The 20,889-nt window shown below is 42.5% G+C and overlaps 4 protein-coding genes across 5 annotated transcripts in view; 2 read left to right on the top strand and 2 right to left on the bottom strand.

The window, feature by feature from the left end:
- Nucleotides 1–20,889, bottom strand: part of RPL31 (ribosomal protein L31) — a 288,373-nt gene that overhangs the window by 204,143 nt on the left and 63,341 nt on the right. The gene's annotated exons all lie outside the window — the stretch shown is intronic.
- Nucleotides 106–7,034, bottom strand: PDCL3 (phosducin like 3). The gene is made up of 6 exons (XM_048961921.1): nucleotides 6,927–7,034; nucleotides 5,915–6,044; nucleotides 5,207–5,297; nucleotides 4,727–4,870; nucleotides 4,080–4,288; nucleotides 106–2,282 (listed from the first exon to the last, which is right to left on the bottom strand). Exons 1-6 carry the CDS (start codon nucleotides 6,930–6,932, stop codon nucleotides 2,140–2,142), a joined length of 723 nt encoding a protein of 240 aa, XP_048817878.1. The 5' UTR covers nucleotides 6,933–7,034; the 3' UTR covers nucleotides 106–2,139.
- Nucleotides 9,192–11,536, top strand: LOC125700834 (histone H2A-beta, sperm-like). The gene is made up of 3 exons (XM_048962056.1): nucleotides 9,192–9,270; nucleotides 10,205–10,310; nucleotides 10,412–11,536. Exons 2-3 carry the CDS (start codon nucleotides 10,267–10,269, stop codon nucleotides 10,830–10,832), a joined length of 465 nt encoding a protein of 154 aa, XP_048818013.1. The 5' UTR covers nucleotides 9,192–9,270; nucleotides 10,205–10,266; the 3' UTR covers nucleotides 10,833–11,536.
- On the top strand, nucleotides 13,425–15,744 carry LOC125700820 (histone H2A, sperm-like). Its single transcript, XM_048962020.1, has 2 exons — nucleotides 13,425–13,573; nucleotides 14,718–15,744. The coding sequence occupies exons 1-2, from the start codon at nucleotides 13,469–13,471 to the stop codon at nucleotides 15,141–15,143; spliced, it is 531 nt and encodes a 176-aa protein (XP_048817977.1). The 5' UTR covers nucleotides 13,425–13,468; the 3' UTR covers nucleotides 15,144–15,744.

The raw sequence follows: 20,889 nt of genomic DNA, 5'->3' as shown, positions 1-20,889 counted from the left end.
AGACTTGGTGAGAGACCTCTCATGGTCACCTCCAAACTATCCCATGCTATTAAATACATGCCCTCTTCAGTGGTCTGATATTAAGGGTTCGCAGTACATAGGCTGTCCCGTCCTGGTCACAGATATGTATTTAAAAACTGAAAAGAAAGTGCTGAATAGAGACTAGACATTATCAGTACAGGAAGATGTGCATGGCAAACCAGAGCAAGATTTCTCACTGTAAGTCCTTGGATGAAAGTATCTGACAGGCACAGATGTGCTGGAGGCAAAGACTGAAGACAGAATACTGTATTGATTCACGGACCATAACAGGAGAAACCAGCGGTCCAGAAAACCACAAAAGCCTACCCTGCAGTTATCACCACCCTCCTTCCTTAAAGAGGCTCAAGAGAGCTAGTAACAGAAGCAAAAATGCATCCAGAGCTCTAGCTACTTTTTAGATTATACTTTAAATTGAATATGTTGCAGCAATGACACAAAATGGAGTTTCTGCTCTCCTTACTGGAAAGTTGATAAGCTTTAAAAATAAATTGAGAAGAGTATGGCAGCTGTGCCTGCTCTAAGACAGCTGAACTGCTAACAGCAGCAAATGTGGAGAGAGAAAGGCTGAGGATATGACACTCATACTGAACCATCTCACAGAGGGTCTTATTTCAAACTAGCTCTTGCTTTACTTTTTGTATCAAATGCCCTTTGGTGGTTGCTCCTCTCCATTAGCATCCTCCTAAAGAAACCCAGCTGATATGCTCAGAGGTCATTCCAAGGTGTGAAACAATGCACACTTCAAAAAGGACGAGCAAAGAAAAACCATGCAGACTTCTGCTAGAATCTTTTTAATGTAAATGACTTCTCTAGAAGTCACTTATTGGTTTTTCTGCAGAGAAAGAGTTGTCCTTTTCCTAGATTGTAAGGAGATACAGGGAAGCACCAAAAAGGCTCAGGTCTGATAGCACTTTGCATAGCCCACTGTCAAGAAATGTGTGAATACATACAAAATGTAATAACTAATATTTATCAGCCTGTATCCTGCTGCATTTTACTCACTTCCACAGTGTGTTTAAAAAAAAAAAAGACTTAAGTTACACTCAAATCCCTATGCAGATCTCAAAGAGAAAGATTTTAGTGTCTACTGTTCCAATCCAAAATAAGCACACAGCTCAATGTTAGAATAGCTATAATTCAGGACAGGAAGAGATAGAGTTGAACTAAGACTTCAATTACTACTGCTCTACCTAGAAGAGTATTTTATTTTTGCTTTAATATAGGAAGATAAGATTAGCTCTTCAAACATTGTTTTCCCTTCCATATGGCAATGGCATTATTGTAGTAAAGCATCGAACTTCTCAGTAAGTGGAAGTCAGTAATTTCACACTGGAATGCCACTAACTTGAATCTTCTTTCCTGAATAGGTGACAGTGCTGCAAAAGGCAAAATACTGCTGCTAAGCAAACTCACGTACATGAAAGGGAGTTCTGGACTTAGCAGGTCCAAGAAGATACTGACCATCACTAATGCATCTCTGAAGACATTGGGGCCCCCAGCTCTCCCACTTGTGCTAGACGTTCTGCCAACACCCCACTGCAAAGGGCCCACAACGTGGCTTTCAGCAGCACCCATGTCACTTCCCTGAGCTCTCCACAGTCCACTCTCTCCATCCAGCATCTACACAGGACAGGTTAACAGAAGACCAAGTGCCATGCTGTAACTCACCATGTTTAAGATGAATTTTTATACTAACATAGTTAAACTATTACGCTTTAGGTCACTTCATATTTTATGTTAAAAAAAAGTGTCAGCAGTTCACTAAGAAAATAATAACAAGAGACTTTTGTATCTACCAATACCTATATTTTAAAACTTGGAGTAAGATTTACTCAGGCTTTGTAATATAAAAAGTCTTTCATGATCTCAATGCTCTCAATCTCATGATCTCAAAGCTGCAGTAATTTTTTTTCAGGAAAAATACCCAAAATCAATCACCAAAATCAAAAAAGCACCGACTTTAAATTTCTAGATAAATGGCTGTCTTGAAATGTTCCACTTTTGGGGTTCAGGAAGATCTTGATGAGCACCTCCAGTCTTTTAGGCAGGAACACTGGCTGCAAGTGTACTGTATCAATCCTGATGCTGATGCAGGAGTTAGTCATCCTCTGAGTCACTCTCTCCCCTGGTTTGGACACATGCCCTAATGGAGGACATGAGCTGGTCCTGGATCTGTTTCCTGGGGTTCTCCTCAAGGTCTGTCTTGATGGCACCTGACTCCGAGATCTTCCACTCCAGTTCTACACAGAGCAGAATAAGAATGTCATGAATAAGGGGAAGCAGACTAGGCTGTTTTCTATCTCTGACGCCTTTTGATATCTGCTGATTTATTTACCTCAACACACAGCTCCTCACCTTTCTGATTTACTCTCAAAAGGAAAAAGGACCTCTGATCTTGACAATTCTCCTCAGTTCTTCCCACCTTGTTTCCCAAGCTGGCTTCTCTTACCACACTACCATGAATATCATCAAAACCAGGGCCATACTCTATCCCTCCCCTGCCACCCCATCTCAGCTCCCCTGCCCTGTCCCTCATCCCACTCCAGCCAAGTCCTCCCTTCAAGATTAGGAGTGTTGACTCAGATCTCAACCACTTGGGTGGCTCTGTGCCCTGGGCTGTCTGCAGAGCAGTACTCTGAGCCTGCAATGTCATTTCTTGTGCCTCCTGGCTCCCTTTACAACGGGTTATGTCAGAGACAATGGACACAGAGCAGCAGCTTTGCATAAGGCAACTTCCCTGTTGAAAGAACACAACCTCCTTCTATCCACTTAAGGAGAGAAATCAGGTTTGAACACGCACTGCTGAGAGATTACAGCTGTCTGCATCAAACAGCAAGCTCAGCACAGTCAGAAGAAGCAGAATAGCTACGTTTCTTTAGCCACTGAGGTTATTCCATCAATATACCTGAATTGTAAAGTATATCCCTGAAAAATACTTACATAAGTGCAATTCACCCCTTTCCAGCTACTCCTTGCACTGATTATTAGTTCATTTGCAAGACAGTAAAAAAACAAAACAAAACTCCCCATCAGTAGTGTGCCTGTTACTAAGTAGATTCAAATTGGATTGCTTCCCAGAAGTAGAGGAAAGTCAATAGAACACACTCAGTTGAAACCCTTCTCCTAGTCCTGCTGGAAAATCCATCATTAAACCTAATTTTCTTCAGACTTTACAGACTAACGAATGCAAGCACACACTTTACTCAATCTCCAATGGAAATCACCTAGAATTAGAGAGGGAAGAAATGAAAGTACAGAATTCCAGTGCCCAGCTTTTCTCTGTGACAGACTTAAGCTAGCTCAATCAATTATTTATGTGCTAAAAATGGGGGAAAGATAACTGTGTGCTCTGCTACCACTGTTCCTTTCAATGTATAATGAGACAACCTCTATATACAGTTAGTTATTCTCAAATTAGCGGTTTCACAGGTGAGCTTTTCTTTTTCTGACACGTCAAACAGAGCATCTTCTACAGCATGTACTCAATGTAACCTGCAAACTTTAGGGTTTTATTAAATGAACAAAATAAAGCACACTACAAAATCCTCTTTCCATCCTACCGCAACACAGGCAACTGCTACCATTCAGCAGGGACCTGAAGTACTCCTTATCTGAGGCTCATTTCAGATCAAGATGCCTTTGCAAAAGCTTGAAAGTATCTGTACTGATACACCTACCTAGAAAGCCAACAAGTATCCTCCTTTTATCTCCAGTGAAATCCAGGAATTGCATTTGTTCCAGTTACTTTCCAACAATTAGAGCCTATTCCATCGTATACCTGTCTCCAAGCACTGCTTTATGATATTACTCCCTGCCAACCTCCTGCAATCCACAGCTTTCTAAATACCTGTACACTGGCCTATACTTGCTGCTTTTACAATATTGCTATCATGTGTTGTTGAGCCAAACGGTGGGGAGAAGATAACAGCAAAACCAACTCATCACGCGGCTCTTAGTGATCTCCATTCTCCTAATTCTCCCTCCACCTCTTTAGCTTCTTGCAAAGATGTTCACAGCAGTTGGATGCAGGCACTCACCATCCCTCGTCAAGTTCATGCCACCAAACACCAAAGGCCCAATGAACTGAGCTCTGATGTCTCCTTCAAGGTAGACAAATATCGTAGGCAGATTCTTATCGGGATAGTTGGGTATGCAGGTGGTAGAGATAGCTTTGATGAATTTCACATCTCTGTACTTCTTCGCAAGTCCACTTAAATGTTGGTTTATTAAGGCACAGAGTGGAATTCTGTCAAGAACAGCAAGAGAAACGTATAAGAAAAACTAAAAAAGGACTCACTTGATAGCAGTCTTCTCCAGAAAAAAAAGAGTCAGAAATAACAGTTCAGTGGGAAGACCAATGTACTGAAAGCAATTCTGACTACTTTTGTTGTCCAGTTCTCTGGCATTCCCATTAAATTAGTACCACTAGAAGTTGATGTGGCTTTTTCTTTTCTTTGTTTTGTTTGTTGTTACTTTTTTTTGTTGCTCATTTTTAATTAAGATACCAACAGCATCACTTCACAGTAACACCATTTCAACAACAAAGCTGAGCTGTCTTGAAGCCAACAGAAAGCAAATTACTAACAATTCTTTTAACTCCAGATTCAGTTCCTCGATTTCCACATTAACTATACACTTGTCACGAGCCATGAAAGGTTTAGAGGTTAAATAATTAAGATCTTACCCCTGTTTGTAGAGGTGCAGGACTACCCATATACCTTTCCCAGCTTTCGTAACCTCTTGAACATAATCCTTTCCTGAAATCTCCAGAACTTCTCCAAATTTATTCTTCATTTGAGCTGCTTTCATTTCTGCTAATCTTTGCTGTCTGAACAATAGAGAATGGGAAAGAGATCTTAAAAATAGATACATTTTAAAGTACCTGACTGAAACCCAGATTTTAGAAGCAGGTCACAAATATGTTGAAACCCCAAAGCGATAAAAGCAAGTTGAAGTAGGCTACAGATGTTATTATAGTTGAGCCACATTTTGAGCATCAACATGCAGTAAGTACAATTGTGCTCCATGAAAGGAATTTGATACTTCTGCAGATGCTACGCTACCAAGCTAGATGGTAGAAATCACAAGAGATACACAAGGAAAAAAAAAAAAAGAAAAAAAAAAAAAGATTTCATTAAAGCCAAGTTCCACATGATGTTCTAACCTGTACATTTCAATAGCTTTCTCATCTTCTTCATTAAATTCATCCTCGTTTTCTTCTAGCTCCTCCAGAGTCATGTCCTCATACGTTTTCACTAGAAGAGAAGCAACATCAAATCAGCAAATATATCATTCTGGGAACAAAACTCATCAGCCTTTCAGTCTAACAGAATTTAGGTATGGGAAATATATTTTATGTACGGGAAATATGTCTTTTTCCTCTCCAATATTACACTACTTTTTTTTTTTTAGAAAATATTATGAACTCTATACACATAGATGTAAAGACAACAACGATTCTAAGCCAAAGGCTGGCTATGCTGGTACAGAAGAACCACAGCTAGCTTTCAAGCTCTGTGACTGCAGCACAAACATATAATACAGTGGGGATGGCTTAATAACGGAGGATGCATACAATGATCATGTTTATGAGATGTTTTATTTGTACATTCATAAACATACTCCACTGAGACAGTTCTTATTGCAACTGTATACATGTAAACATTTCAAAATCATGGAGTTGTCATCAAGAAGAGAGCCTTCCTGCTCTGGAAGAGGCCATATATTCTGGAACGTGTTTGTCTGATACTGTTAACAGAGGCAACACCCTGTACAAGGTGTTCCTGTACAGCTAACCCTGTACAAGAATTAGTTTTGGTATGCCCTACAGGTTTAGAAGAGGACACACTGCTTCACAGGCACATGCACCCACCGAGGGATTTCTGAAGGATTTCAAGCTGCTCCTCTTCCTTTGCACGCTCCTGCTCTTCTCTGTTTTCCTTTGGAGGAAGGATACCTTTCTTGCGCAGGATGTCATTCCACTCGGTGTCTTTCTCTGGGTCCTACAGTAAAACAAGAAGTGGATGACAGGTATTTGAGGAGAGCTTTCTACATTCAAGCAAGTTTTTCAGGAAACAGCACAGTGATGAAGTGTAATCATCCGGATAGCATCAGAAAGCCACAGCATGCATCCTCCTGACACCAAGGCTTCCTTGTAGCCCCATGAGAAGTAACTTGATTCTATTCCAGAGCACATCTTGGCAGGGTACAAGGTCTGGAAGTGCTGTGATCACTACTAAGCCAGTGCTTGAAGGGAAGTGCACACAGTCTCTCAAGGTAAGGCCACTGTGAGGGAACATATCTAGGTCTGTACTGAGGTTGCTCCTGAATTTTAAAAGCCTTCGCAATGAAGTTCCAATTACCCCCCCCCCCCCCCCCCAAAAAAAAAAAAAGCCCAATGTGCACCCCTGCGTTGCTGAGAAACTCAGTAGAAATGTTTTTAAGCTACACACCAGGTTGGTTTTGTTTTGGCAGCCTGCCGTAGGGAGCCTGCTTTGCAGGGAGGCTGGACTAGATGATCTGTGGAGGTCCCTTCCAACCCCTACAATTCTGTGACTCTGTGAGACCACATCTCTTCTCTACCCCAAGGCACAGTACTTGCAGACTTTTTAGCACTCCTGCCATGTGTCAACACGCAGAAGCGCTTAAGCCACCCACCCATCTGCTTACTACAACAGCAAAAAACGCACACCGCCCTTAAAGAGAGAAGAGCCCAACCCGGCGCCCCACAACGCCACGCACGGCCGCAGCCCCGCTCGGAGGAGCATCGGGAAGGCCCGGGGCCGAGGCCGTTGGCCCTTACGGCTCTGCACGCCGCTCCGCCGGGCTCCCCCGCGCCACGGGGACTGGGGCAGGGCCGGACTGCCGCGACTTCCAGCTCTCACCTGCATCTTGCCTGCGGGACCGCGGCCCGGAGAGCGGCGGCGCAGGGCAGGGCCAGTCCCGGCGTGCGCGGCGCGGAGAGGCGGCGCTGCCGAACGGGGGCGAGGCGGGGCCCGTGTCGCCACTGCCGCTTCCCGGAGCGCCTAATAAGGCATGGCTTGCTGTGAACGCGGCCCACTCCCGATTGGAGGCTCGGTGCTTTCGGCTCCACGGCTGACACTGAGCTTGTGACATACGGCTACGGACTGTGGGTCTCTCGTCTGCCTCTCGCAAGCGAGCTGTTTGAAAATCCAGGCAGTCCTTTCCACATTAGAAGGAAAGGACTGAAATCCAGCAGTTTGGGGCTGTGATCACTGAGCTGGGGAGTCTGTGCCCAGCCACCCTCAGGTGGTGCCTAGATAGTCACTTTGACATTGGTTTTGAGCACCACAGAGGAGTGGGCTGGGTATGAGATCCCTAGCCCCTCTGGAGCTTGAATTTCACACAGACGTGTAGGAAAATCCATCCCTTCATTGTTCCATTGGGGCCAGCACCCCATTTCCTAAAAAACACACCTTGAATCCTGCAAAAAAAATTCTTTCTTCATTTTTGTGCTGTAGTTTGTTAGCCAGCACGCTCAGGAATGGGGAGCTTCATCCCGTGTCCCCAGAAACTACCTCACACAGCCAGTCTGCAGGCCTCGAGATTGTGTTGTTCTTTTTCTGTGCTCCACCAAGGGACTGAAATAAAAAATTATGTCTCCTTGCAACCCAGCTAGATTTTTGCTGTGCTAACTGCTAGCCTGTTCTACTGAATGGAAGGCACAATCACCTGTCCTCCCTTTGAGATTGATAGCCACAGCTGCAGTTGACAGTGATGGTTAAAATGAATATTTGGATGCATGGAATGTGTTTCATATCCACCTCCTATGGCCCTGAAGGAGGGGAAGACTCAACTTGATGTTTAGGTGCGCCAAATGTTCATCACCGTTGTCTGAGTGGTGTTGGAGCCACGATTATAGATTACATAAGAACTTTCAAGCCAGCATCTGTGCTGAGGTTTTTAGAATTGCAGTTTTGGAATCTACTGCAGGCCCCCTCTAGGAGCCAAAGTATTTTGGTTCTGACCCACAGTTAACAGCTAGCAAGCAGAACGGAAGGCTTACCTGCTTATGCAGCTTTCAGCATACAAATGTTTTGTCGGGACCTGAGCTTTAAAGGGACCCTGATGGTTTAGTACCATCTTCTGAAGCTGAAAATACCGTTCATGCATGTGGTTCTTGCATGTTGCTCTTGGAACCTATTTTGGACACCTAGAAACAAATACAGAAAGGGCATAAGCACAAAAAGTACACTCACTATTTACAAGGTGAATGAAATGAGTATTTATGTGGGTTGATAGTAATAGGACAAGAGGGAATGGTTTTAAACTGAGACAGCAGAAATTTAGGTTAGATATCAGAAGGAAGTTTTTCACACAGAGGGTAGTGATGCACTGGAACAGATTTCCAAGGAGGCTGTGGATGCCCCATCCCTGGAGGCATTCAAGGCCAGGCTGGATGTGGCTCTGGGCAGCCTGGGCTGGTGGTTGGCCACCCTGCACATAGCAGGGGGGTTGAAACCAGATGATCATTGTGTTCTTTTCAACCCAGGCCATTCTGTGATTGTATGAAAACACTCACTTGTATTAGGTAAGATTCTTACCCAAGTCAATTCAGAGGAACTAACCAATGACCCTGAGCACCAGAAGCCAATATTCTGGGACTAAGTCCTGAGTTACCTGAAGCATCACACACCTTAGAAGCATTCCCTTCACATAATTTCACGGGGTTTTGCTCACAGAGTACAAGTGAAGCTAGCAGTCTTTCTCCATTCTCATTGCTGAAAGGCCTCCTCTACCTAGGAAGCACCCATGTTACTCCGTTTCCCTTCCTCTTTCTTGATTAAAACTCACATTTCCTTTATATACTTGTCTAAATCAAGCCTTAGCAGGAAAGGAAGGATTGATTTTTACATGCGGTACATGAACAGAAACATTCCATCCCCAACAACTAAGAGTTTGATATGAGCACAGAGATTATAAGTGTAGTTTAGCCTTTGAAGACAGCGTAGACTCCCACTCCAAGAAGGATTTACCTCAGAGTGTCTGTATTTCTTCCTTTTCCCTCCAGTCAAGTGTTTGGAAGAAGATGAACCACATGTGGGAATGACTCATTAATTGTCCAGGTGACCCCACTAATGGGGAGAAAATCTTGCTCATAAAAGTCACTGCTCCAGGTTAGAGGAAATGGTTTTTTTCAGGACTGTTTGTCTCTGACTGTAGGCTATAGCAAAGCACAAATTAGGCTTAAAAATATCTCTTTGGAAGGTAACAGGATATCATTTTCATCTATAAAGCTCAGGGAAAAAGTTGGGGTGACTTTGTAGAGAAACTGTCTGTGTAACATAGTATATCTGCAATGTAAGCTAACCTAAAAACATTTGTTTGAAGGTGGAGGTAATAAGCTATAGTTTGGCTTTGTTTAGACTTTGATACAGGGTAGGCTTTTTGTTTTGCTTCTTCCCTTTGAAACTTTATTCTGTTATTTCTTAAGTATTTAAGCTTCTCTATTTAAAAACTATGTTTTCTATGTTAGTCTAATGATATGTGTTCTTTTATATTATAAACAGTTGTACTAGAAGTTAAACTTTATCTTAAGTCTGAATAAATAGGATAATCAAGTATTTTTACCACTTTAACTGCAGATATTTTCTAGCTGAACTGAATTTCTTGATTGCTATTCTAGTAAATTGACAGTAAAATCTATTTCTATGTTTGTAATAACACTATGTCCAAGTTGATTCTTTCTCTCTCATGCACAGTAGTCTCCATAGTTCTATGGCAACCAGAAAAATCTATTTAAGAATAAATTTAGAAACTATAGTGCAAATCTCTTTGTCTCCCTCAGATAAGGCTTTGTGGGCTGTATAAGTCCTTGAAGTTTTATATTTAATGTGAATTCAGAAAATCTAATATAACAATAAAGGAAGTTTGAATACTGAGTTCTCCTGGAAAAAGAGGCAGCCTTGGCCTTTAGATAAAGAGATAAGTTAGTAAGATAGATACTGATAGAGTAGATAGACAGTAGTTAGATAGATACTGAGATAAGTTATTGTTTAAGACAAACCTTGTGCAAGGTGGTTCATCTTGTCTCAATCTCCAGTACATTCGAATAATTGAAAAACTGCTTTTCTGAGCTCTTTGTTTGTTTCAGTAAGTCTTACTGATAACTTTTCAAACCACTCTTCTCTCTCAAAAATAGGCTGCTAAGAGGCAGTAGCAGTTATTTTTAATGAACTTAAGTGAGTAGCTCTTCCTACCCTCATGAAAGGAACAAGCTTTCTTCTTGAAGTAGAAGAGTACAAAGTGTAACTATCCTTGCTTATCTCTTCTTGTTATCAGTTACCTGTATCCTAAGCACCTGGGTACAGTGAAAATCTCCAATTCTTTGTCTCTCTGTGCTATTCAGAATGTCTGGGCGAGGGAAGAAACTTACAGTGGCTAGCAAGCCTGAAGCTGCACCAAAGAAAGCAAAATCAGCCATGGCTGGTCTGCAGTTCCCTGTGGGTCGAGTCTTCAGGCTCCTGAAGAGAGGCCACTACTCTGACAGGATCAGCCCCGGTTCTGCAGTCTACATGGCTGCAGTGCTGGAATACCTGACTGCGGAGATCCTGGAGCTGGCAGGAAATGCTGCACGGGAAAACAAGAAGACCAGGATCCTGCCCCGACACATCCAGCTGGCTGTGAGAAACGATGATGAGCTGAGCAAGCTCTTCTCCTGTGTGACCATTGCTGAAGGAGGGGTTATGCCAAATATCCTCCCTCAGCTCCTTCCCAAGAAAACTTCCAAAAATACTGGTGTGCCTAAGGAACAAACTGGTAGCCAGTGAAACTTGCTTTTTCTGGTCTGATCTGTGCACTTTTGAATAATGGGACTCAGCACTAATTTGTTTAATTCTTTGTAATTTTTTTCCACTGTTTTTAATGCATTTTTAAAGATTGTAATAAAAATTTCCAGAAAGCAACACTGTTCTCCTTTCTTTCCACAGCTTCATTTCCACAGAAATGTGATTGCCTTATTTTCTTGGTCTAGCATACAGCCCAAGTAACTCTTTAAAATTGCTTGTTTACTTCTATAATGTGTTTTCAGGTAAAGGTTGTAGAGCAGGCAGAGGAATCAAGACATGTTCATGTGAACATTTATCGTGGCCTCAGTGCGGTTAGTTTAGCACCTCACAGGTTAATTCTTCTTTACGAGTTGATTACCCTTTGCTTTAATGCTTTACTGCTTGGAGAGCTGCAGTGAGCTATCTCTCATAGGAGGCTAAACTTTTCTCCTCCTTGCTCTACTGGCTACCTGGTGACTATTTAAACCTTGTGCTGTTGGTGGAGGTGATTCTCTTGCTTCTTTCTATTGGTGCAGAATAACAAGTATATTCTCCTCTAAACAAACTCCTAGGCCTTTTCTAACTAACTCACTGAAAGTGAAAGCTTTCCCTTGAGAAGATTCCTAGGCTTCTCACTCTGTAGTGGATATTGAGGTTTGCTATTGAGTGGGGAAACAAGATCTGGTGCAAGCGTATTAGGATCAGTCTGCCTTTGAGGTACTGTCTCACAGACTTCACAGCATCTTACAGAGAAGAGCTGGTTAGGACCATCTTCCTAACCTGCAGGCAGAGTGAAAACCTGTTTTATGTAAGATATGCCTGTCATGTTGAATTTGACCTAGGTGCCCTCAAAGCATGAGTATGCCAGAGCTTACAGGTCAGCTTTCACAATTTTGAGGGTCTTTAGAGCTGTAGTGATTCATAACGTAAACAACTCAAAGCTGCACTTAAGTAAGAGTGGGAAAGGAGAAGGATTCCTGAGCAAAGCAAACATCTTGAATTTTTCACAGTAGTGGGCAATTGAAGGAGTTGTATACAGCCTGTTTGCAAAGATCAATTTGATGAGCTTTTGGTTGGCCTACGCTTTTCACTGAAGTGAGAAAGTGGGGGATGCTGGAGCAAAGAAATGTAAAAATGCCTGGGAGTAGATCTGCGGCTTTGTGCATAAAAATGTACTATATCATAGAATCATTAAGGTTGGAAGAGCCCTCAAAAATCATCTAGTCCAGGTGTTTGCCTACTACCAGTATTACCCACTGACCACGTCCCTCGGTGCCACATCCACACGGTTCTGGAACACCTCCAGGGACGATGATTCCACCACTTCCCTGGGCAGCCTGTGCCACTGCATCACCATTTGTTTGGAGAAGATGTTTTTCCCAGTGTCCAGCCTGAACGTCCACTGGCACAACTTAAGGCTGTTCCTTCCAATCCCCCTTGTCCTACATGCAACTTCAGCCTTGTGCTGCTAACTGGGGAAAAAAAAAAAATAATAAAAAGGTTTAAAGGACATATATGTGAAATGAACATGTGAAAGTCAAATTAATCCCACTATTTGACTGTGCAAAGCAACGGTGGGAATGATTATTTCTTTCGGTGAAGCGAAAATCTAAAAGCTTGCAGTAATGAGAGAAGATTCAAGCAAGATACTCATTTCATGCAGGTTTAAGTGTGGCAGTTATAGCCTTCTGCTAATCAAGACAGCTATGTTTCAGAGTGCCGCTCCAGGATGAAAACTGCTTCTGTGGTTCTGCTCTGCACCACACCAAACAGACCCTTGGAGGCACATCCACTGTTCATGCAGCTACTGGAAAGGCCTTTACTTGACATTTTCTGTGTGATGAAAGAGCTGAGGGAGAAGAAAGGCCCTATCCCCAAAGACTGAGTTTGTGGTGAATTCCAAGGTCTATTTGTTCAGAATTTCTTTCATTGAGAATAATCTTATTTGTTTTTTTTCTAGCCAGTAGTTTAATTCATTCATAAACTAACCAGATTGCAGAGTGAGTTGAAAACACCCCTCTGGCTTTGGATGTCTGAGAATGGATGCCTCCTAGCTCAGCTGCTAGTGATAGTTTCTTTTGGGCCTAGGCTCAACCCTTCAGCATTCATACGTTGGAGAAATAATAGATTCAGCTGTCACCACACACTCAACCCTTGAAAGAACATATAAAACCTTGCAACACAGCTACACATGACTTTGGAAAAAAAATGAACTGCGTGACAAAGGGGGACAAACCATGAAATGGAGGCAACCAGAGGTCCTGAGCCTTTCCCAAGCTCTGTAATGTGCTCATAAAGCAGTTTGGCCACTGCTGGCAGCAAAATCAACCACAGTAGAGGATACTAGGTTGAATTCTTGATGACTGCAGCAGGGTGCAGTGTGCCCCCGTACAGCTGTAATAAATGAATTGCCAGTCAGAGGTATCACCCTTCTTCAAGGCAGTAAATAACGTGTGTTTTCAGAGGAGAAAATCAGCTGACAATGCAAAGCAGCTTTTCAAGGAAGAGTACCAAATTCACCTGCTCTTAAGAACTGCACTGTGTTGCTCAAGTGTTGTGACTGTCATTGTTTCTCATTTTGAGAGGCTGAATTTTCACTCATTCAGGTGGCATTAAATGAGGCAAAAGCTGCTGATGATATGGCTGCCAGTCTGGAGCTTAAAAAGGGGGCAGCTGTGGGGAGAAAGGGTGGTTTGTTTTGGTTGTGGTTTTTCTGGAGAGAAGGGCTAAAGCAACTTGTATTGGTAAGGACTTTTTCTTTAAGGGTGTCCTTCTCTGTGTTGGAAATGAACTGGATGAGTAAAAGCCACTATTGAATGAGATAGTGGCTTTTATAATTGGTTTGTTTGTGTAAGGCTGTTGTTTAAAGTGAATCTTAGCTTTGTTTATCTAGGCTAATTCTAAAGCTCACTTTTTCTAGGGTCCTCAGAAATCTATATTCAACCTAGGCTACTTGATTTAGTTTCTATTGAAATCTGAGGGAAGTCCCTCCTTTTTTTCAAAACAGTTTACAATTGAAACTTAAAAGCAATCCTCTGCATAGGGGTGGGATTTTCCTATATTTGCCTTTTTTTTGTTATGTATCGAAGAGGAGCTGGTGCTATTCAGTGCTAAGAACTTCATCAGTAATAAGTAATGGAGGCTTGTTTCAGAGAAAAATAAAAAGAGAAACAGTATACAAGTAGATGGCACTCATGTATTTGTAGTAATCTGCTGCAGTATACAGTGTAGAACAATTTCAGTCTCCGATGTAAAAACAGCTTCTCTTCTTCATAAGTCTTGTTTTTGTTTGTAGCCTGTCACTTTGCAGCATAGGTCTCCTCATCTTTAGAAGACAGGCTCTGTTTGAAGTGGTTTCCAGCAGATGAAGGGGATTTTTTTGTTTATTTTTCTGTTGTTACATCAGAAAAACATATAAATTTTTAGCTGTTTGCTTGGAGGATATGGAAGCTGTTCGTGTTTCTGCTAGGGGTAAGTTCAGTGAAGATTCCCTGCAGGCTTTCTGAATGCTTGTTGCATCTTGAAGCCTTGTTTGCTTAACCTTTTTCCTTAGCAGCAGTGCTCCTCTGATACTGGATCAGAAAACCTTGTTCCCTGTTCCACTTCTCTTTCTTGAGAGGTTCAGGAGCCTAGCAGAAAGCTGACCTCTGCTCTGACTGAGGTGGTAGGTGTCCCTTGGCTGGAAACGTGTCAGTTTCATGGAGAAGCAGCCTAACACATCTGCTCCTCCAGACAGGAACGTGAAACAGCTAGCAAACTTCTTGAGAAACAAAAAACGACTTCTCAGGAATGAGAGAGGCAGTGGAATGACAAGGAAGGGAGGACAGACTTAAATGCTCAATTTTTGTTGTTCTTCCTTATTGCTGATTCTTCCTTTCCTTACGCTAGATTGACGCTGGAATGTCTGCACGTGAGAATGAAAACACAAGGCTCCCTCTTGTGTCAAAGAAAACGAAATCAGCCATGGCTGGTCTGCAGTTCCCTGTGGGCCGGGTCTACGGGCACCTTAAGAGAGGCCGCTACTCTGACAGGATCAGCCCCGGTTCTGCAGTCTACATGGCTGCAGTGCTGGAATACCTGACTGCGGAGATCCTGGAGCTGGCAGGAAATGCTGCACGGGAAAACAAGAAGGCCAGGATCCTGCCCCGACACATCCAGCTGGCTGTGAGAAATGATGATGAGCTGAGCAAGCTCTTCTCCTGTGTGACCATCGCTCAAGGAGGGGTGCTACCTAATGTTCTTCCTGAGCTTGTTCCTAAGAAGACAGTGACACTTAAGCCACCCCACAAAAATGGCCATTCGCAGGAGTTCTAGCTGTTGCCACACACCCAGCTTGTGTTGCTGTTGCTGGTTCTTTTCCCCAGCCCAGTGCTCTGCATATTTTTTGGTCTATATTTGTATGCCTATCTAGGTGGGTGGCTGAAAGGTGTTTAAGTTTCCCTATCAACATTCTTCAGAAGAAAGAAGTCGGACTGCTTTTATGAATAACTGTGAAAAGGACTCGACCTTATGCCTTTCCATGAAGTATTTGCTGCATCAAACAGATGGTCTTCTTTCCACTACCTGTTGCCTTTAAAGCAGATGGGTGGGTAGCTGGAATCTCCTTATTCAGTGCGTGAAAGTCTGCTTCATCTGACAGCACCTGAGAAACTTCATCTGGGCTTGTTCACGGTGATGGTAAAGCTGATGAATTATCTAATACTGGAATGATGAAATAGTGTTGTGCTGTAACTTCAGCATCACCACATGTGCATTGGGCTGAGGATTGTGTTTGGCATTGTCTCCTTGGTCTCTGCATTCAGAGTGCCATCTCAGGAGCCTTCTATACACTGTGTATAAATGTTGACAGCAATTCAGCCTTAAGGATATGTAAAGTTGTTTTAAGAGTGATTCTAATAAAACTCTCCTTAGTCTCTTTGAGGCTCGTTCTATTAGGATCCAGATCAAGCAAACTTACGTGATAAAGTGCAATCCAGAAAATGACCTTTCCCAAGACCTTTTAAAGATTGTGTTCTGCACCTATGTAACTGGAAAAACTGCTTGAGCGCCAATGGTCTGTACTTGAGACTATAGCACTACTGAGGACATACCAGTATTAATGCTTGTTGTGCATCATTGTTTCATTTATTCTGCTTGTAGCATAGAACAGGAAGGTCCTACTGTCCACCAGGTTCAGATATATTAATCCATTCAGTCAAAAAAGTTACTTGGAGAACTACTTCCAGACAGACCCTACCAGCTCAATATTTGGGAGCCTGTTTCCTGTATTTGACCTGTAGTCATTCAGATGGTGTGGCTTTTTTTTTTTTTTTTTTTTCCTCCAAGGCAACTCAGATTTCTCCTGGTTTTTCTTCTCCAGTGGAAATGGATATAGTTTCTTCTCTGTGCAGACTGGCTAGGGGGTTTAAATGGAGGGTGAGAAGCCTGGAACTAGGCACTGCATGTAAAGCTGCAGCTGGGGGTCTTTCAGTGTGTTAAGCCTGCAGTACGTCTGTAAACTGCAAAATATATTCTAGAGGCAAGGCTGTGAAAAGTCAAATGGGGGAGAGTGTAGGTATCCAGTCAGTGCCAATATCACTGGCTGCTAGGAGCCATGGAGATGAGTGGTTTCTAGCGTGAATATTAGGTGATTGTTTTGAGGGTAGCCTTAACATCAGCCATTGCATCTGCATAAGCATGGCAACTTTCTCTTGAAACTTAGAGGGTGAGGTAATGCTGAAGTGCTGACCTGTGTCATAAACTGAATCTCCTGCCTTGAAAAGCAACAGCAGCTCCCTAGGGGGCTGTAGGATGTCTTCCTACAGCAGTTTCAGTTAACACTGACAGGCAAGATGTATTTGAAGAAAAACACTCCCCCATTCCCTCATCAGGCTGGTGGTTACATTTCATGCTGTGCTGGCTCCTGGCCCATCCAAGGTGCTGCCCCCAGTGTGGTGCTCCAGCAGCAGCAGCAGGAGCCTGTGCTGTGCAGTTCCTACCATGCTGTGTTGCTCCCTTTGCTGTGTCAACACAGCTGCTCATGACATCTGCTGCTGGTATCGTATTTGTTAAACCGTTTTGCTTCTGGTTTGTGCTTTTTTTTTTTTTTTCCCTTGGTTTTTTTTGTTTTTTTTTTTTCCAGCCTAAAAAGCAAAATTCATGTCTGTTTGGCAAGCTATTACTATGCATGCCTGAGCACGATGCTGCCATAACTTGAGTTTGCATGGGGGGTGGAGAAAGTTTGGAATGATGGCAAGAGCTTCTTAGGCAGAGGTTGCCTCTGATGCCTTCATAATGAAAAATCATGAGAGTTTCAGAAGTTTTTCAGCTGGTAGCTAAAAAACCTGGCTGGGGAGAGGCATCACTGTTGTCAGTGCCTTGCCCCTTTCTTTGGCACAACTGCAGATACAAGAAAGACTTAGAGAAACAGTGGTCCAGGAAAGAGCACCCTTGGAGCACACAGGATTCCTGTATTGTTTTTGGATATATTTTCTTTTTTTTTTTTTTTTTTTTTTTTTTTTTTTTTTTTTTTCCATGTCTGAAGACAGGCAGATAACACTCAATGTTATGATGGAAGCTTTTGTTGACTGGCTTTACTATTTGTCTTTTGCAGCAGGGAAGCCTATTTCATCTTTCTCTTTAAGATGTTCACGCTCCCCGTGTTATGCATGCTTCAATGAGGGTGTTCTTAATCAGTGTCAGTTTAAATATATAATAAAGCACCTCTGTACCCCAAATAAACTTTACACGTTATCAGTGTATTTGTGAAAGCTACCCTAGCATCTGGGTCAGGCTCTGCTCTTGTTTATATCTCTTCTTTCTCTGTCTTCCTTAGCTATCTTTGGTGTCACAGCTTATGTACCCCATGACTTGAGGGGGCGAACTGCTTATTAAATAGCTAATGTTCACTGAATATGTTGAGGCTGCTAAGTATGGAAATCTATTGTTTTGTTTGTACAAGCTGCTCAGGAGACTCCTAAACAAGGTGTTATATAATGAGTGTGTGTGGGAGAGAATGGAAAAACTGTTTCCAGTATTGCAATGAACACTATGGTCTCTCCAGCTTGCTCTTGCTATCTGTGTGGCTCTCTTTGTAGTGCTGTGTGTAGCATCTGTGAGGATATTTTTGTCAGCAGTATCACGATGGGAAATGTGTAAGTTCTCTTAAACTTGGCTGATGACAATTTTACTGCTTATTATGCCAACTGCTTAGCAGCTGGGGAGAGGAATCGACCAAATGCTTAGGAATGTGTAATTGGTGAACCAGTAAAACATGCAAACTGACCCTGCGCTATCTCTGTGCTCTCGTCTCCCTTGGTTGCAGGGAGAGGCAGACTCAGTCACTGAGATGCATTAGATTTTAAATGTGCTTATCAAAGTGAGAGACACAGAAAGAATATTCTCTGTGGAAACATGCTGCTTTCTTCATCAAGTGTAAGCACTCTAAGAGCCAGGCCAAGGAAGGTGAATGTGTTCTCAGTTGTTGCCTGGTCTGGCCATACCTCTCTTCTTCCTAAGCAAGCTAGTATAGACATCTTTCTACGCATACTTCTGACCCTTGAGGTATTCATGAAGCTGCCTAAGGTTTGGTTTGGCTGTTATACTTTCTTTCAGACTTGTTGCAGCCCAAGATATTAGATATTGCAGCTTTGTTGCTAACAGCCTATGCAGGTCTGTGTTATCCCAGTACCTGCCTTTGCACCTGATGTTTGGATCCAGAGCTCTACTCTGCTGAGGAGTTGTGATGACTGAAGATGCTGCACAGAGCGAGCTCAGCAACAGAAAAAGTAAGTTCAACTTCATGACTCAATGGTGGGCACTGCAATGGGGATACTGACATTTCTTCACTTTCATTTTTTTTTTTTTATCCATCCCCCTAATGTTCAGTCCAAATGTGATATCAGCCTGTCAGTACACAGCTAGATGTCAGTGGTTCATAGTGGAAAAGAAACAGGCCTACCTCACAGAATGCAAGAGAAGTGCACATTAATAACCTGAAAATAACTGTCCTCCATCTAGGTCAGCGAAGAAACTTGTCTCTTTCTTGCTGCAGCATGCACTGAATCCAGGGCACTGGTTAAGCTGGAGTTAATGACACAAAGCAGTGAACAGTGAGAGGTTGTATCAAGCTGTCACAATGCTTGGCCGACTTTCTTTTAAGACTCAGATATCTCTAAGTCTCCCTGGTGAAGATTGCTGTTTGAGCTTGGGAACAGATTTTTTATTATTACTTTGAGCTTCTCTATTCATTCAAATGTCATACAGTTGCTTGTTGAGGCTTAAATCCTACATTGCTAGTTGAATCTATTGAGGAATGTGCTTGCTGCAGTAAGGGAGCTCACGCATAGCTCATGCATCTGTTGAGGAAACATTAAACACCTGTCATACATCCCTTTCCAAGTTTTAACATTTCTCCTCATGTCAAAATAACTTCATCTATTTTGATCTCTCCTGTCAAGGTCACTTTAATGCACCAGGTAACTTAGCTGGGGCCTGACTTTTCTAGAGTGTTGTGTGTGTGTGTGTGTGTGTGTACATAGTGCTTGCTGGGATGCCATCCAGGAAGCTTTCCTCGGTGGGTTTACTATTTACCACTCTGGGAACTTCTTCCTTCAGGATGTTGTACAGATCCGATTCTCCTGTTAACTAACAGGTGTCCATCTCTTCATATGTGGGAGTAAACCTGTTTTGTGCTGTGGATTGTGGCCTACCTCTTGCTGAGCATTTCTGTTGTGCCTTCTGCTCTGGTTTCCTTGCTGGGCAAGGAGAGCAGGAACAAATCCTGGTAGCTTAATATCTTTGTAAACAACTGAGGGTTTAACTATCACTTAATACTTCCCACTGAAGCCTTCTGCTGAGAAAATTTACATGTGCATGCGTTCTGCCTGTCTCTCCCTGAAGAGCCCACTCATCAGAATGGCTTAGTCTTCCTCTCACTGAAATCATCAGAAGCTCCAGAAACTGGTGCAGCCGTGTCGTCTTTAACACAAAACACAAATGCAGCACTGATCCCTGGCAGAAATGAGCGTGCATTAATTAACAACTGATCGCAGTTAAGGGGTAACTATATTCTTCCTTATACCCTCTGTAGAACATCCCTTTTCTTAATGGAGCTACATATTTTTTTTTTTTTTATTATCATTTTTATAATTTGAAAGGAAGTAAAATGACTCTTCCATACCCAGGGCCTTGTATCATGTTTTTCACTGCATTAGTAATATCCAATTCCTCTCAAAGGAAGCTTGCTCTGGTACCTGCTTCACACCATGCTCTTCCTCAGAGCATAGCATTGCCTCCTTTGTCTTTACCAGGACATGTTGTACCAGGGCAGACGGAGGAGGATGGTCAAAGCAGAAGAAACTGCTGGGGTAAGCAGTAGTGAAAAACTATGAAGTGGGAGAGCAAAGATGAAAATACTATAAGAATGGAAAGAGAGATGCAGGCAGTAAAAGAGAGAACAGCAAAACATCAGCAGGAAGTGAACATAAAATTTATTAAATGATAGAATAAAGGAAGACTGAATAATTCCTGTTATGGAGGAACTACTGAGTGATGTTCTTTGGTTTCTGTTCTCAAGGTTATTGAGCAACTTGAATGTCAGAGTACTTTCTGGCCATTATGGCTGCACGTTTATACCTGTGTGTCCCATTATCTACTCAGCAGGTCCACTGATACTTTCCAGATGTATTCTTCCTTTCATGCTGCTTTTTAAAAGTGAATGTAGCTCACTGAGCTCAGTGCCAGCCCCGATGGGGGCTACCAACAAATCAAATGTCTGTTGCAGAAAAGGAAACAAATGCAGTTATGATATTTTATTGCTGCCCTATAACACACCAGCATTGAAATGATAGGGGATCAGAAACTGTCAGATAGGTCATCTACAGAAGTTTTGTTGAATTTTCATGAGGAATGTTAGCAGTCTTAATGGGATGAACACAGAACTGGCTCCTGGCAACTTGTTTTGCTAAACATACTCTGAAGAGTACTTAAATATTCACTGTAGGAGAGCTAATCGCACTAAAATGAATAAATAGTGATGCATCTTGGTAATATGATAACAGCTATTATCTAAGGATTACTT

This window comes from Lagopus muta, chromosome 1 (genome assembly GCF_023343835.1).
Source record: "Lagopus muta isolate bLagMut1 chromosome 1, bLagMut1 primary, whole genome shotgun sequence".
In the NCBI taxonomy this organism is placed as follows: domain Eukaryota; kingdom Metazoa; phylum Chordata; class Aves; order Galliformes; family Phasianidae; genus Lagopus; species Lagopus muta.
The sequence above is the reverse complement of the archived record's forward strand: the minus strand, read 5'-3'. Positions and strand labels throughout refer to the sequence as shown.